The 16,572-nt window shown below is 40.6% G+C and overlaps 2 protein-coding genes across 3 annotated transcripts in view; one reads left to right on the plus strand and one right to left on the minus strand.

Annotated features, from left to right (window-relative positions):
* The window catches only part of si:ch1073-396h14.1 (disintegrin and metalloproteinase domain-containing protein 10), a 59,404-nt gene extending 53,225 nt beyond the window's left edge, over positions 1 to 6,179 (plus strand). For both annotated transcript variants that reach the window (XM_055017646.1, XM_055017641.1), the window contains 3 exons: positions 775 to 874; positions 3,322 to 3,542; positions 4,614 to 6,179. In XM_055017646.1, the coding sequence (XP_054873621.1) occupies positions 775 to 874; positions 3,322 to 3,542; positions 4,614 to 4,718 (426 nt within the window). In that variant the 3' untranslated portion in view covers positions 4,719 to 6,179. The remainder of the gene's footprint in view (positions 1 to 774; positions 875 to 3,321; positions 3,543 to 4,613) is intronic.
* A 1,915-nt stretch (positions 6,180 to 8,094) lies between these two features.
* LOC111586568 (lipoprotein lipase) lies at positions 8,095 to 14,779 on the minus strand. Its single transcript, XM_023296321.3, has 10 exons — positions 14,478 to 14,779; positions 13,526 to 13,722; positions 13,050 to 13,229; positions 12,010 to 12,121; positions 11,664 to 11,897; positions 10,681 to 10,923; positions 10,265 to 10,385; positions 9,747 to 9,965; positions 8,332 to 8,433; positions 8,095 to 8,245 (listed from the first exon to the last, which is right to left on the minus strand). The coding sequence occupies exons 1-10, from the start codon at positions 14,575 to 14,577 to the stop codon at positions 8,224 to 8,226; spliced, it is 1,530 nt and encodes a 509-aa protein (XP_023152089.1). The 5' UTR covers positions 14,578 to 14,779; the 3' UTR covers positions 8,095 to 8,223.
* Between the last annotated feature and the right edge of the window lie 1,793 nt (positions 14,780 to 16,572).

The following is a 16,572-nucleotide window of genomic DNA, read 5'->3' on the forward strand; positions in this document are numbered from 1 at the left end:
TAGAATCTGTTTAATATCAGTATTTTTAACCCCTTCACGCCCATTGTCGCGACTTTGCATCATACCACTTTCATTCAGACTGCAGCCAAGACAGCGTATCCATTCCCCCAATGCCGGTTTGTGCATATTCAATACATGCCTCGGAACCTTTTGCAAGCACTGGTTTCTCGTAGGACTGGTTGGAGTGGGACCTAATTATTATATATCTGTTATTATTATTATATATCTGTGCTATGTGTAATAGATAATTTAAAAATCTCCACTTATTTTAGCATCAGCTGGAAAGCAAAAACACACAAAAAATGTTTTTTATTTAATTATTAATAAATTCGGGTGTCAAGGGGTTAAAATCAGTATTTTCAACTCAAGAGAGATTTAATGTTTATCTACATATAGAATAATCCTGTGCAATATAATTATTTTACACATTCAGAGGAATTTGTGCAATAAGAACAGTACTTTTTATTTTTCTACCCATGTTTTCTGCACTTTTGCACTATTCCCTTTGCAGAAGTAACACTGCAAATTTCCCTGCTGTGGAATTAATAAAGGATGATCTTATCTTATTTGGCATGACATGCAGAAACTCCAGCCAAAAGTACCATCTACCAACAAATCCCGCTGACGCTAAAGTATCAGCTAAGTGATGCTGTTTTTCATATAGAAGGTTTATTGCTCTTGATCAGTTCCTCATTTATTTTTGCGCTTCTTTCTTTTCCCCCAGTCTCATCCATTTCTTCTTCATTCCTGATAAAGCCCTCTTCTTATTTGCAGGTCTGCTCTGAGTCGGTGTGTCTGAAGCATCACCTGCAGCAGTGCGACTGTCCAGGAGAATCTCTGAAGGAGAAATGCCACATGTGCTGCCAGCAGCCTGGTAACCACAGCTCCACATGTCCTCCACTACCGAGGAATGTGTTTACAGTCAATTTGTACTGAGGTCTATATCCATGTTTTCCCATTAGACAATCTCATGGGCCTTGTTTTCAACAAACAGGATTTACATTCAGTGCTGGGTGTTTTGGTCAGTGCTGAAGACGATGTGACATGGCACAGATTCTATATAGTGGCTTCAGAGTTTCATCAGGGACAGCCCAGCATTATTATTCTATATACATACTGATCAGCAACAACATTAAAACCACTGACAGGTGGAGTGAAGAGCACTGATTAGTTTGTTGCAGATTAGGCAGCAAGTTGAGATGTTGAAAACAGGAAAAATGGACACGTGTAAGAATCTGAGAGAATCTGACAAAGACCAAAATGTGATGGCTAGTTTATTGGGTCAGAGCATCTCTAAAACAACAGGTCTCCTGCAGCTCTCCTGAACCTTGAACTTAATGTTATGAGCAATATTCTGCTTGGAAACCTCAGTCTTGCATTTATGTGGATGTTGATAGCAACAGTATCTCTTGCAGCATGATAATGCTCCCTTCCTCCCTGCAACCATTGTTCAGGAATGGTCTTAAGTACATGACGAAGAGTTCAAGATGTTGACTTGATCTCCAAACTCCACAGATTTCAATCTGATTAAGTCTCTGTAGGATGTGCTGGAAAAAAACAAGAAATGGAAGCTCTACCTTTAATCTTTCAGGACTTAACGGGTTAGCTGCTAATGTTTTGGTGCCTGAAACTGCAGGAAAGCTTTAAAGGTCTGTAGTGTAGAGGCATCAATGGGTTAAACAGCCCCCCCAGGACTTCAGGGCAGTTTTCCAGATTGTTGCGGCCGAAAATGCCTGAATTCGCGGCAGCTAAAAAATTGCGATGCAAGTTGCAATGTTTTAAACCTATTTGTTGCGATGTAATTGCGGGAGACAGTGACAATTGCTAAAAAGTTGCACTTTTTTCAGCTTTTAGAACATGTTTCAACATGGTAATTGATTATATTTATTCTGAAACTAATTCTTTAACGCTCCAACCCATTTACACAAAAACTGGCCTACTATAGTGGAAATTAGCAGCAGACAGATACTGTTGAACATGAAGTGGTTAGTAGATTTAAGGCACTAAATGATAATTTACTATTGAATGAATCACTTTTGGACATATCTTAAAAAGTTAATTTCACATCCTGGCACACACACGTGTTCACACACACACGCTCACGGCTTGTCACATCAATTAACAAGAAAAGCACCCAGAGACAGCAGTACTCCACCAAGACTGTTCATTACCTGAGCACAGGTGTGTGTTATGCATGTATATACATACCGAATCACGTGACCTAAATATGTAGCGGGCGGCGGGAATTGATGGGACTCAGAAACACTCCCACAATTTAATCAGTTGTTCCTTGTATCATTTCCGATACGTCTATAGCGGTGAATTTGTAGTAGGATCGCAATGATGTGATCGTCAGCAGGCCACTGAGGTAGCGGTCACTTGTTGCCATGGTTACCGTGCTGTTATCAGACGCCGTGCCGCTATCTCAATGGGAAATACTTAACAAATCCATGGATCCAGACTTTAAGCCACATCACTGCCAAAATCTAATCACTTGGTCCTTGTATCATTTCTGACCTTCCCTGAAAATTTCACCCAAATCCTTTAGTCCGTTTTTGAGTGATGTTGCTGACAGAGGAATGATTCACATACGCCGATCGTCACATAACTCCACCATGTTCCTTGGTGGAATAATTAATGTAATTTACCTTCATTCTTTCAGAGCTCCAACAGATCTGGATGCAACAGTTTCCATCACGGTGATCTGTCTGGTCTGTGGTCTGCTAGTTTCAGCCGTTCTCCTGATATGTTTCGTGATACAGAAGTGTTTATCAGTTGATGATTTTTTATTTATTTTTTTTGTATTCCACCATAATATTGCACGTGGGTAAAACAGTTTACTTCCGCTTTGGTGAAGAACATCAGGGAATTAATTGTTTTGCACAGTCTTCAGCAGTAATTTTTGTAGGTAAATGAGAGACATTATAGTGGGACATGTCTGCATCTTCAAACCAAAAACAAGGAAGTGAATTCAGTTATGTACGTGCATTATGTTTAGACTGCTATGATTGGTGGAACTGACGGGAGGCGGGCCAAAATTGTTGAAAAGTTGTGGTGATTGGACAAAACTGCAAGGTCGCACAGAATTCGTGGAGATTGGTTGAATTCGTGCGATCGCAACATCACAAATTCCTGGAGGAACTGGTTGAAGCTGTTTCAGTAGATCTACTCAATATTCAGCAGATGGTTGTGATGTTGTGGCTTATATAAAAGGGCTTTCCACTCAAGAATTTGACTTTATACTGTAGAAACCCTGTAGAATCAGTTTGCATAGATATTTCTGTAACTTACTTAGATTTTCTTTTTGCGTATCTTTTGAAGATAAGCCTGAGACGTGTGCCAGCACCACGTCCTCCGTTCTGTCTCGTCACTTCACAAGGAAAGCGTTGCCTCTGGTGGGCGGAGCTCCGTGCTACGGTAACCGTGGATACTGCGATAAATTCCACGTGTGTCGAATCCTGGATGCAGACGGACCCATCGCCAGACTGAAGAACTCCTTCCTCAACTTGGCCGACTTCGACGACGTGGCAGAGTGGATGAAGGTGGTTTCCTTTACTAGTCTGTTAACACACACTTCAGATAAAAGCATAAATACAACCATGGAGAGGACTAACATGAGTGAACTGCTAAAATCAAGCCGCTCTTCCAATAATTTATTTATCCTACACTTGGTTTATGCTGGTTTGCCAGATCACAAGCAGCTGTGGGAAGACTTTAAAAGCTGATGCTCCCCAAGTTTGGGCCAAAAAGATGGTTAACAGATGAGAAAAGCAACTTGACCCTGGTTTGTGTCGGTCTGTGGATCCACAGTACGACCACAATAAGGGTTGTTGTGCATTTAGAGCATCTATTTGTTGTATCTGGCCAGATGTTAGAATATATTCAGATCTGCTCTGGTCCAGTCTTTCTTTTCTATGCAGACTGTACTGAAGTATGTATGTTGAGCGTGTTCGTTTTTTGAGATAGAAGACAAACTACTTCTCTCTAATTAAGCTGTTTATTTTCTAAATATCAGTGTCTCCAAAGAATCTTGTACAAGGACCTGTTCTGGTTGGAACAGCCTCCCAGAAAAGGATCCAGTCTGATATGAACACAACATTTTATACAGCATGGTGAAATGTGATTGTGTGTGTGCGTGCGTGCATGTGTGTGCGTGCGTGCGTGTGTGTGCGTGCGTGTGTGTGCGCGCGTGCGTGCATGTGTGTGTGTGCATGTGTGTAGGCGTGCGTGTGTGTGCGCACGTGCATGCGTGCATGTGTGTGTGTGTGTGTGTGTGCGTGTCCGTGCGTGTGTGTGTGTGTGCGTGTGTGTGTGCGTGTGTGTGTGTGTGTGCATGTGTGTGTGTGTGCATGTGTGTAGGCGTGCGTGCGTGCGTGTGCGTGCGTGTGTGTGTGTGTGTGTGTGTGTGTGTGTGTGTGTGTGTGTGTGTGTGTGTGTGTGTGCGTGTCCGTGCGTGTGTGTGTGTCTGAAAAATCATGATTTAAGCACTTTCACTGTGCTGGGGTTGTAGTACAATGCAAAATGTTTCTTCAAATCACCAAAACACAAGAAACTCACATAAGAGACTTTTTTCACAACAATTAATCAACATATTTGTCGTTTATTCTCTGCAGGCTCATTGGTGGGCGATCCTGCTGGCCATCCTGACATTTTCCGGAGTGATGGGTTGCACCGTTTGCCTCTGCGGTCGAACTCTGGACACGCGTGACCTGGAGTGACCTTTCAACCTCCGAGAATCCATCACAATGACACACAAATTCTTCTTATGTGGGATGTTTTAACCCTCCTGTTGTCCTCATTTACGGGAACCAAAAAATATTGTTTCCTTGTCTGAAATAAATCCAAAAATTCAGCAAAAAAAATTGCAAAACCTTCAGGAAGAAAATTCCAATAATTCCTTAAAAGTTTCCCTTAAAAGTTTTATTTAAAAAAAAACACACACACAAATTTGGCAAGAAAATTCTTGTAAACATTTTCAAAAAATTTGTAAAAATCTTCCAAAAAAATCCTAAAAATATCTAAAGTGATTCCATATATATCAGTAAAACTTCTAATATTTTCTTAAGAACATTCACAAAAAATCAACCAAAATCCAGTGAAATTCGCTGGATTTTGGTTGATTTTTTTTGTCAATGTTCTTAAAGAAACATTGTTAACATTTCTTTTTTTTCCACCAAAAAATGTTCAATGATTTCCCCAAAATGTTGAAAATGTGGACATCAGAAGTTTCACTGTGAAATTTTTTTTCTTCCACATTTTCAAGCTTTAAAACGGGTCAACTTTGACCTGCAGGACGACACGAGTGTTAAAAGTGTCAAGGCCACATGGAGGAGATATTTCCAACTTTGTTCCACATGTCAAACAGTTCGTGATCCGGCAGGTGACCTTAAAAGACACTGAGCACCTGCCTAGAGATTGTCACGATGTTTTGCCGGCTGACACTGCCGTTCGTCATTGTGCATCATTACTTTTCCCTGTTTGCTGGCTTCGCTTCATCGAGCAGCGAGGGCTCCTGTGATGTATGTGTTGTGGAAAATGCTGCTGCTGCCAACTGTGGTCAGTCAGACCCGTCGTCCGAGTGAAGCTGGACTCCTACAACAATTTAAGACCTCCACTGCCTGCAAACACTGCAATGAAGTGAGCGCTAATTTCAGCCTTTTGATGACCAAGCAGCTTTCCATCTCAGTGAGACGAGTTCAAATTAGGGATCAGCTGGACATGACCTTTGCAGACAGGCCTGTCATTTGATGTTTACAAAGGGAGAAGTTAATAATATGGCATTTAGCGTGTTTGTAATCCAAGTAAATAACTGTTTAGGCTACGGGTACTGAATGTAAACACAATTTGGAGGCACTTTCTTTGAGTAGTTTCATTTTATTCTGTATTTTGCATTTATTTTACTACAAACCAGAGTGAAATATTGTACATCTTACCATATTTTACAACTTATGAGCCACCTTAAAGATCAAGGTTAGTATAAAAGCACACCATACGTACTAAATGCAATGCACTGTAAAGATTTCCAACTTTTTGGGAGTTTTGACCTTTTCTAAATACAAAATGTGATGAGTCTTAAGTTGGGAAAAGTTAGTAATGTGGCATTAGACATGTTTGCAATCTCAAAAAAATACCTGTTTAGTTACGGGTACTGAATGTAAATACAATTTGGAGACACTTTCTTTGAGTAGTTTCATTTTATTTTGTGTTCTGCATGTGCTTTACTACAAAGCAGAGGGATTTATTGTACTTTTTACAGCATTTTGCAACTAACAAGCCACTTTATAGATCAGGTTTAGCTCCAAACCACATTATAAACGTATAAAAGGTAATGCACGATGAAGGTTTCCAACTTTTTGGGGTTATGACCTTTTATAAATACAAAATGTGGCGAATCTTAAGCTGGGAAAGGTCAGTAATTTGGCATTAAATATATTCGGAATGTCAAAAAATAACTGTTTAGCTACAGACACTGAATGGAAATACAATTTGGAGACACTTTCTTTGAGTAGTTCCACTTTATACTGCATTTTACATCTGTTTCACTGCGAACTAGAGGGAATTCTATTATTTTTTTACATTTTGCAAGTTACAAGCCCTTTTACAGATCAGGATTCGCTTCAAGACTTAGTATAAATTTAAAATACAAAGCACTGTGAAGGTTTCCAGCCTTTTACAACCTCTAATAAATAGAAAATGTGGTGAATCTTAAGATATTTGCACAGTTTACACTAGTATCCTGATTTTATTCGTCTCTCAGGTCAGCCTGACACGATCAGCTAAATGCACTGGCATCACAGCTGCAAGGACACAATGAAATATCGCAGCTTATTTTGCATAATTCACCCATTCTTTGCACTTTTTTATCAAAAACAGTTGCAGAGGATTTCAAATTCTTAAAACTGTTTAGATCAAACACACGTTTTGCTTTGAAAATAAACCAAAAATGGAGCCTTGAGGTGGTAAACTGGGATAATGCTGAACGTTTTCATTACTGTGTGAGGTGAGGATAAAATATTTAGTATTTTCACTGTCAATAAAAGAAACGTCGGGTTCAAAATGACCTCTCAGACAGCAGGTTTGGTTTATTAAAGAATTTACACTTTACAGGAACATATGCACAAATATGTACAAAAGATTACAGAAATGCACATTTTTTTAGATCAAATTCATCCAGAGGCAAAAATACAGGACTAACAGTGCTTCACACTACAAATTCTATCATCTGTATTATGGCATTTACAAAAAAATTTACAAGTCGCTTCCCATTTTCAGTGCAAAAATAAAACATTTCCACTTTTTAAAAAAAGTAGGTAGAAATGAAGTCACAATGATTACAGTACCGATCTCCAAAGAGCTGAGGTTTAAAGGTTGCTCACAGAACTGGAAATGTAATTATGATTAAATGAGCACAAGTTTTAAAAAAAGGATTTAGAAGTCTTATGCACAGGTGTAATTGCATTTACAAGGAGCTCAACAGTGATATTAGCTGTGCTTTCACACTGAGCATCACATACTCACAAACAACAGCCACATTAACACGTCTGACACTTCTGTGAGGTGACAGTTTTAAAGTAACGTGTTACAGAGACGTAGCAGTAAAAAGCCTCCAGTAAAAGCCACAAAATTCATAAAATAACACACTGGAGGTGAAAAACAGCCAGAAAAAGTTGCAACAGCTTACTTCTGGCGACCGTTTACAGTAAGGCACACTGATGCAGGACCCACAGAGAGCCTCAGTGGTGAATGCTCGGTTAAAAAAGGTGAATAAACTGCACCCTACTGCCTAAAACACCTAAAGAAAATCACATTTAACTCCTCATTTCCAGACGTAGCCTTCTACATGACATGACCTTTCACAGTGGTATTTTACACAATAGGACATCAGTACCAATCATCAGGCCGTCAGACTCTGAGTGACATTAAAAGGTGCACTGAAGATGACGCCATTTACTTAGTTATGTGTCATAAAAACAGCTTTTTTTTTACAAAATATGATACACTATTCACATACATATCGCTTTAAATAACATATATATATATATATATATATATATATATATATATATATATATATATATATATATATATATATATATATATATATATATATACAAGTTGGCAAAGGTTTTGTATATTAGAGTAATTTACAGGAGTATAAAATGTGTATAAATTATCTGATAAGTGCTGAAATGGACTAAAGGGCCTCCAACAGAGTCTTCAACGTCAGTGGCTGTCCAGAGAGATTCTACAGCAAATACAAGTTTATGTTATTCATCAGCTTTAACAGCGATGTGATGCCAACAGGGTGGCAGACAAAACAGACCAGCTCACCTTTTTTGTTTTGAGTTTGTCCTCCACGCGTCCTTACATTTAACGAATGTGACCTCTTGTGTTAAGTTCTGAGCATCAGGGTCTTTTACGCAGAAAACCATCCTGCAGGAGCAATTCAGAAAACTGGTGAGAAGGATGCAGGTTAAACACAATGAGAGTCTACAGGACTCTAAGGATGCTAATGGTAGGTGTCCATAGGATCCGTCACTCTAACGCTCCCCCTTCACAGGCTCTGGATGTCTAATGCATTCTGGTAATGTTGCCTGTTTCTCATTTGCATAAAGTTTTTGACCACAACTGATTTTGATGGGACATGTGAATATCTGGACCAAATTACACAGCATTTTGAGGAAAATCGAATCATTAGGATGCATCCTCTGGGGACAATAAATTCTAAGTGGAACCCAGTCAGTAGTTGCTGGATAGTTCAGTCTGGACCACTGACTGTATATAAATATGGGTAAACCTTCCAGGATATGCAGTGATGTGCATAGAGGTGGAGTGTAGTTGGAGCTAATAGTTTGAGCCTTTATACAATTTAAATCAGAGAGTTATATAAAAAGTCACTCATTGTATAGTTGTCACAAACCAATAAACTACCTATAGAGACCAAAACTGCTTTCGTACCAGGCTTTAAGCATGTTTATTTCTGCTGTAAAGTTGAACATTTTAACACAGGGGTCTATGAGGATTGACTCGCTTCTGGAGGCAGCCTCAAGTGGCCATTGGAGGGACTGCACTTCAGTGCTGGCTGCAGTTTTCAGGCCCAGAGATCAAAATTATGTGTCTGCAACAGACAAGACTGCATTTTCAGGACTGAAGTTGAAGGAATGAACTTGTATAACGCTTGCTTTTTGCAGCGGCGCCACCTATCAGACTGGATAGTTGCTAGAGTGTACAACCAATGGTTTTGAAGGTTTATTCCACCCCAAATTCTACCTATAGGTTTAGAGGTTTGTTCCACGGAAATAGTACTTTCTAACAAGTTAGGGTATAAAATTTTTATCCAATTTAAATAGTACTTTTCATCGATTGAGTTACGGTTATAAAGATTTATTTCACTGTATGTTACTCACATGCTGGCCAACAAATGATGACTGCTCTTCAACTAAAGACATCAGAACTGGTTTTAATGTCGTCCATTTGGGGCAGAAATGCAGTTGTTGCTTCTTTAAATGCTACTACTGTAGTTACACAATTTAGCAGGTGGCACAAAAAACAGTAGCCCTACAACTGTGTCCTGAAAATGCCTACTCCTTTACTGCAAAGACGTTCTGCCACTTGGTCAAAACACTGACACATCCAGAGCATTTTTTACAAGTTTAACTAAACATTTTCATTCATACAACTACAAATGATGTGCGTTTTAACTGGCCTACGTACTTTTCTGTATTTATTTTCACTGTTCAACTTACTTTTTTTGCGTTTCGCCTGCTCTGATGCGGATTTTGTGGACCTCCATATTGGTTCCGTCCGAGTCTCCGGACCACCAAGAGGAAACCATCTTCAACATGTTGGAGGCAGACCAGCCGTTTGTTGCCTCCCATTTAAACTTCAGCATCAGCAGGTCACCGATGTCTTTTTCCGTCACCAAAAGGAATGAATGGGTCTTATTTGTCACAATCTTCTCCTTTCTGCCAGACACAAATATGGAGAAATGTTAATGGTCTGCACATAGCATGTGAGATTGTTTTACTAAACCACAGCTTGTAAAATATGCATCATAAAACATGATATAAGAGCGACGTAACCGCACGCTTGAAAGAGCCAACTCTGCTATGTGTGAGTGGTTTTATTCCTGTTTATGGTTTGTGTCTCCCGCTGTTTTCTTAAACCGCTGTGTGACTGTTACACAACAGTTCGTATAATGTGCAAGATGCAAGTCACGGTGCTGTAATTTTCTGTTATGAAGTATTATAAACTGCTCACTCACAGCTTAAGCTCCAGGTTTTCAGCCTCGTCTTTGGTTCCGAACAGTGAGACGGTAAGCGAAGGCTCCATCTCTGAAATGTTCACTTTACTGGAGAAATGGATCTTCAGCTGATAGTGGTAAACTGGAAGACAGAGCAACAACATGCATGAGTTATGAAGCTTAAAATGTGCATGTAGGTCAGTATAATGAAATGTTCCCATTTAGATTTACAGGGTTTAGCAAAAATAAGCTTCACATGATCAGACTTTTCCATGCAGAACAAACAGATCTGTAACGTTACTGAACTCAAAGTCTTCTTAATCTCTTCTGCAGACATTTTATACGAGAAGTTTTTGAGGATTAATCCTTGGACCTTGTTTTTGCAATATTATTAGCCAAGAAAATAACGGTTTCATCAACGCTGCTGATAAAGTCACCTCTGAAGGGCATGGAGGCTCGGGTCTTGGTGTACATCTGGACGTTGCGCGGCTTGCGGACCTTGCTGATGTCGTAGCCCACCATGTTGCAGCGACTCTTGCGGCAGCTCAGGCACATGCCGCGGTCGAACATGTCGTTGCTGCCGCATCTGTAGGCCTTCGCCGCCTCTCGTTCGTTCAGCAGGGAGTCGATGAACAGGTGGATGGAGCGCTCGTGTTCACACTTCACTGCATCGGTGATGGCTGAGGAGGAAAGAGGGACGGAAAACTAAACACATGCAGCTTGGAGGACACAGAAATAAAATGTAAATATATCCGTCCTTGACTGAGCACGCTGCTGCTAGATTAACGTCACCTGTCAGCTTATAATCTGATAATATATCCGACCACGCCTGGTGTGAATGAGGTCATTGTGCAGCTGACAGTAGCAGCAGAGTAACTACAGAGTTATTAAAGCTGCTGGACCGGGACAAATTAAAAAAAGGACATTGCAACCTGTTTGTAACAAAAATAATGTTGTGTAATCGTCTGATTTAGTGACTGCACTGTGAGCTTTAAATACCAGAAATGATTAAGAATTAATTACTATGTCAACATGGTGTCAGCCTGTTTAAAAAATGTTAAAATATGACTTTTTTTCAAGCTGTCTTAATGTAGTCTAGACACCGTTAAGGAATGTTCTCTATATTTATTACTTTAAAAAAAAACAATGTAATGCCTATTTTATATTTGTATTTTTTATGCTCCCACCAATTTTGTTGTGCATATTTTTTGTATACAATGACAATATAGGCTATTCTATTCTATCCTAGAATTATGATTTAAGAGGTCCTTGGTACTTAATTCAAACAACAAATTGTTCATCATTATCAGAGTGAGAAATTCCACAACACAATTAGGAAGATTGTAAGTCCTGTTGCATTCAGCAAATACAGTATAACCACGTCCAAGGTGACACTTGAAGTCTTGACGGTTATTTTTACCAAATATTCCAAAGTTGGCGATCTTCTCCAGAGCCCCCCTGAGGTTGCAGCCCGGCTGGAAGCTGCCTCCGTTGGGGTAAATGTCCACGTGGCCGACGGGCTGCTGGATGCCGATGCTGAGGCCCAGAGATCCTCGAGTGAAGGTGTGAAGGACGTCCACGAAGTGAGCGTCGTCCGGGGAGAGACGTCTGTGAGCGTGTTCGCCCTCAAAGTCAGGACCGGCCGGATCGAGACCTTCACAAAGACAAAAGGAGCATCGACAAAGTGTTAACAGTGGATTTACCAGATCATAGTCTATTACTTTGCAAAAATCTTTAAGATGTACAGAATAAAATGTAACATTTACCAGTGATTCTTCCAACTTTATTGGTCGCGTGGCTGCCAGCGAATCCCGCCACATGAGCCCCGAGGCTGTAGCCAATCAGGTGGATGTTCTCAAGAGGCATGTTGGTAGTTTCCTTTAGAATGCAAATGAAATATGATTCAGGGAAACACTTAAGCAAACGTTCTCTTTGACAGATAAACTAACTCAGAAATTGACCGAGAAGCTATGTTTACCTGCTAGGTTAGTAGACTTTAGCCTGAATTAGAACAACACTGTTCTACAATAATTTATACAAAGACCAGATGTGTACACTGTAAAAAATAATGTTTGGGCTGGGCTAAAATAATCAACACAACAGTTTGCAAAATTTTTTTTGGTAACTCAGCTTTTTATGGAATTATATTCAAACAGAAAACAACTAGCTTTTCTTCTACAATCAAAGTTTATTTTGAATTACTACTTTTAACCATCTGAAATGTGATGATGCCAATGAGGAACAAATTAAGTTATAAAGCCAATTTTATTAAGCTACCGCAAGTTGAAATTAATTTTAAGCCAACTAATGCAGAAATGTAAGTTTAAATTATGCACAATATTAGGGGGAAGCAACATTATTACTTCAACCCAACTCATCACAATAATGTTTGCGACTGAAGAGGTTTATCTAAATCAGCAAAGTATATTTTTGTTATCTTTCAACCATTCAGTTAATTATGTGGTAGAATAGGTGACTTTGATTTTTTGAGTTATCACTAAAGTGGCAAATGGTAACTAAATCAGGTTATAATAAAGGTTTTGGCTAATAGTATGGAATAGAACTCAACAACCACTTGAAAACTGAGCTTTATTTTTGTTTTCTATATATATAAATCCAATTAAGTTGATACTAAATATTTATTTGTCCCAGTGAAAGATCATTCAAAAATCAAATAATGATGCTAGAAACTTCAGTTAAATTTGTGTTTAAATGGAAAGGCAGCTAAAATCTGTCTGCTAGTGGGAAAGGACAGCGACAGATGTAACATTTGCAAAGAAACCTGTGATCTTTTGATCCCACTGACCTCGATCCAGTCGATGAAGTGAGCGATCTCCTGACCCACAGCTTTGGTGTTCTGAGCCGCGATGATGTAGTGATTCTGGGCCGAGCTGAGCCAGTCCACCACGATGACGTTAGCCGTCTGCTCCCTCTCATACAGCGCCGACACCAGCTTCGGCACCCAGCTCTCAAACATGCCGCTCAGCTGTTCAAATGACAGTCGAAACACTACAGTTACAGAGTGACAACACTGGTGAACTTCTCACGTCCATATTGTGAAATCCAGGCCTCCTCCAGATCAGGTCTGCAGCAAATCCTTTCACACTGATGCCAACATGTCGTTGCTTGTCAACAAAACTGGTTTTGTGAGTTTGGCAAGACATGGTGGCACCAGAATTTAGTGAAACTCTACCAGTTACAGGTGATTTTTTTTGTGAACAAAGCTGGAGGGGGTTTGAAAAGCAGAGACAGGTCTCAACAGGCCTAAGAATCTCCGCTCACCGTCCATCCGTGGATCACCAGGAAGGTTTTGGAGGTGCTGTTGAAGGTGCAGGCCACCAGTGACTCGGGTTTACCAGGAGTGATGTAGCAGAGGTCGTCATCGGGATGGGACGGTTTGCGGAGGGAGAATTTAGCAACGGTCGCGTTTCCATCATCCTTGTGGTCAAACAAGTCTTTGAGAGGGTCGAGAAAGTTGCCTGAAGAGAGAATCAACAGATTAGCCACTGGTTTATGAGGAACATTTCTTTCCAAACAAATATTTAAGAGTAGAAGCTCGTCTTTCTGGCCGGTGTTTATGTCAGATGTGTAAATCCTGTCTGATGTTCCTGCTGGGAGGTTTCAGACTAGCTGACTGAGCCCCTCGGGGCCCCCTCAGTAAATGAGCTTCCACCTTAGAGGAGATGAGCGCTCCGAGGTCGAGGGGGTTCACTTGGTCAGGACTGAGCTCCATAGAAACCCCTGAGGGCTTTTCCCAGCTTTGTTCCTTCCAGCTCACTGACTATAAACTGCACAAGTTCCAGTGGTCGGGCTGCAGTCAGCTGACTCAACTCACCAAGGATTGTGCTGTTTGCAGAGGTTATAGAGCCCCTCAGAGATTTACGAAGAGAAGGTTGGAGCTGATTAGAAGACATGTAGTACACTTGGAAGCACAGAATTACAACTTTAAATGCAGCTTCTGTTGAGTTTATTCCGTTTTCTGATTGTTCTTATCACCCTGTGCCTCCAATGTTCTGTTAGTTCTACCATAGTGACAAACAAAAGTGTTCATCTCGTCTCGAATGGAGAATGGAAGCTGAGTTCACCAAAGACACGTGATCCACAACATCTACAGTCATTATACGTTAGTGAGTACGAACTAAACACAGAAGCACGCAAAAGCAACGGATTTCAACACAACTTTCATCGCGACTCTGCGGGAATCTGTTGGTGTGAGATGAAAAGTCAAACTCACCAAAAATAGAATCGGCGAGCTCTTCTTCCAAGGACGTCACACACTGCACAGCTGCATTCAACACCACGAAGTACACTAACCCAGCTTTCCACGCTCCCATGTCTCTCACAGCTTATTCCTTCCAGAGAAAAAACGTCTTCAACAGTTATTTCTAAGCGACCTCGGAGCGCAGCAGCGGCGTTTTCTCCTCCAGGTCCCGGTCCTGCGCGTCCTGTTGCGCGCACTGAGCTGATATCTGAACCACCTTGGACCGGCTGCGTCTTAAATAGCACTTGTGAACTTCTGACGAGCCATTGGCTGCTGACCCCCGGGCGGGGAATGGAAAAATATGTGTAAAGTAAATCATTAGACCGCTTTATGGGCAGAGTTAACAGCAGCGGCTGGCAGGGCAGCCTCTCATTACAGCCTGCAGAATGGACTTGCTGTGTTTTCACGTTTCCTCAATGTATGTTTCTACCACATACCAGGAACCAGCAGGAGGAAATAATCAGTGCTGCATGTTGGGGTTTGGTTTATTGTTCTCTTGTGTGCTTAAAATTTGTTTCCTCCATCATTAATCAGTTTCATGGAACAGATTTCATATTTGTAAATTAGGATGAAATGTATGGAAAACAATAGCAAAACACTGCAGAAAACACACCACACAACTTTGTTTATAGAGCACTTTGCATGCAAAATGATGCAATGTGCAGTATGAAAAAAGTGCAAGAAATAGGAACATTAAAAATCCAAAAGACATGTTTTTATTTGGATTAAATCAACAGTGCAGAAAAGAATAATTACTGTCTGTGAGGTTGCATAAGTAAAACAAGAAAAGCACTCAGAGAGCCCAGTACTCCACTAAGGCTGCTCAGGCTATGTATCATTTCCAGCGGCTGAAATCTTGAAAAATATTCACGCAGAAATCACAGCGCCACAGAATGTGTCCATTTAATATAGATGTACCCACAAGCAAAATGACCTTGTGCTGAGCACAGGCGTGTGTTATGCATGTGTACGTTATGTACGGATTGCGTGACTTAAATATGTAGCGGAATTGATGGGACTCAGAAACACCTCCACAATTTAATCAACTGTATAATTTCACACAGAAAAGTCCCGAAAGTTCACAGTGGTAGATTTGTAGTAGGATCACAATCATGTGATGGTCAGCAGGCAGCTGAGGTACTGTTCACTTGTAGTCATGGTTACAGTGATGCCACGCTGCTATCTCACAACAATACAGAAATCTTTAACAAATGTGTGGATCCAGACTATAAGCTGCATAACTGCCAAAATCTAACCACTTGGTCCTTGTCTCATTTCTGAGCTTCCCTGAAAATTTCATCCAAATCCCTAAGTCCGTTTCTGAGTAATGTTGCCCACAGATGGAATAACAGACGAACAGACAAACGTATGCCAGTTGTCACATAACTCCACCACGTTGCTTTGCAGAGTACATATTAGAGTGTTTCTTAAGAGTTGTCAGTCTGGAGCGAGACTGTTCCAGAGTCTGACCGGAGCATGAACTGTATTACTAAAGTGAGTTAGAGGAAGATTTGAAACCGTTTGTTTCGGCTGTAATCAGTGTAGAACTCGGAGACCTCTGGTCCACTTTTCTGTCAGTGTTTACAGTCAGTTTGCGTGATGCAGGTTGGACGCAGATCACGAGTGTTTGTGCGAAGAAGCAGACAAACTAACATGAGTCACCTATAAGTTCGACTCTCTGTGACCCTCCAGAAGGACAGAAGTGGTCTCTTGAGAATATTCTAGGAAGCTGTTTCTGTGGTCTTTGTCATGTCATGTCATGTGAGGACTAATAAGAGAGCGAGACACATACCTACAGCAAGACGCTATAAATAAATATGTTGAACTTGCAGGAATCAGGTTCTGCCCTTCTTGTGTTTATCCAGGATCAAGTTCAGTGACAGCAGGACAAGGAGGTTATTTCAGATGTTCCTCTCCAGAACAATGTTTTCCAGCTTCTTCAGGGGGATCCTGAGTCATTCCCAGGTCAGATGAGATATATAATTCATATGTAGAGTTCTTGGTCTACCTCACGGTCTCCTCCCATTGGCCTGGAACGCCTCCAAAGGAAGTCATCTTGATCAGATGC

The sequence above is a fragment of the Amphiprion ocellaris genome, chromosome 2 (assembly GCF_022539595.1).
Source record: "Amphiprion ocellaris isolate individual 3 ecotype Okinawa chromosome 2, ASM2253959v1, whole genome shotgun sequence".
Classification (NCBI taxonomy): domain Eukaryota; kingdom Metazoa; phylum Chordata; class Actinopteri; family Pomacentridae; genus Amphiprion; species Amphiprion ocellaris.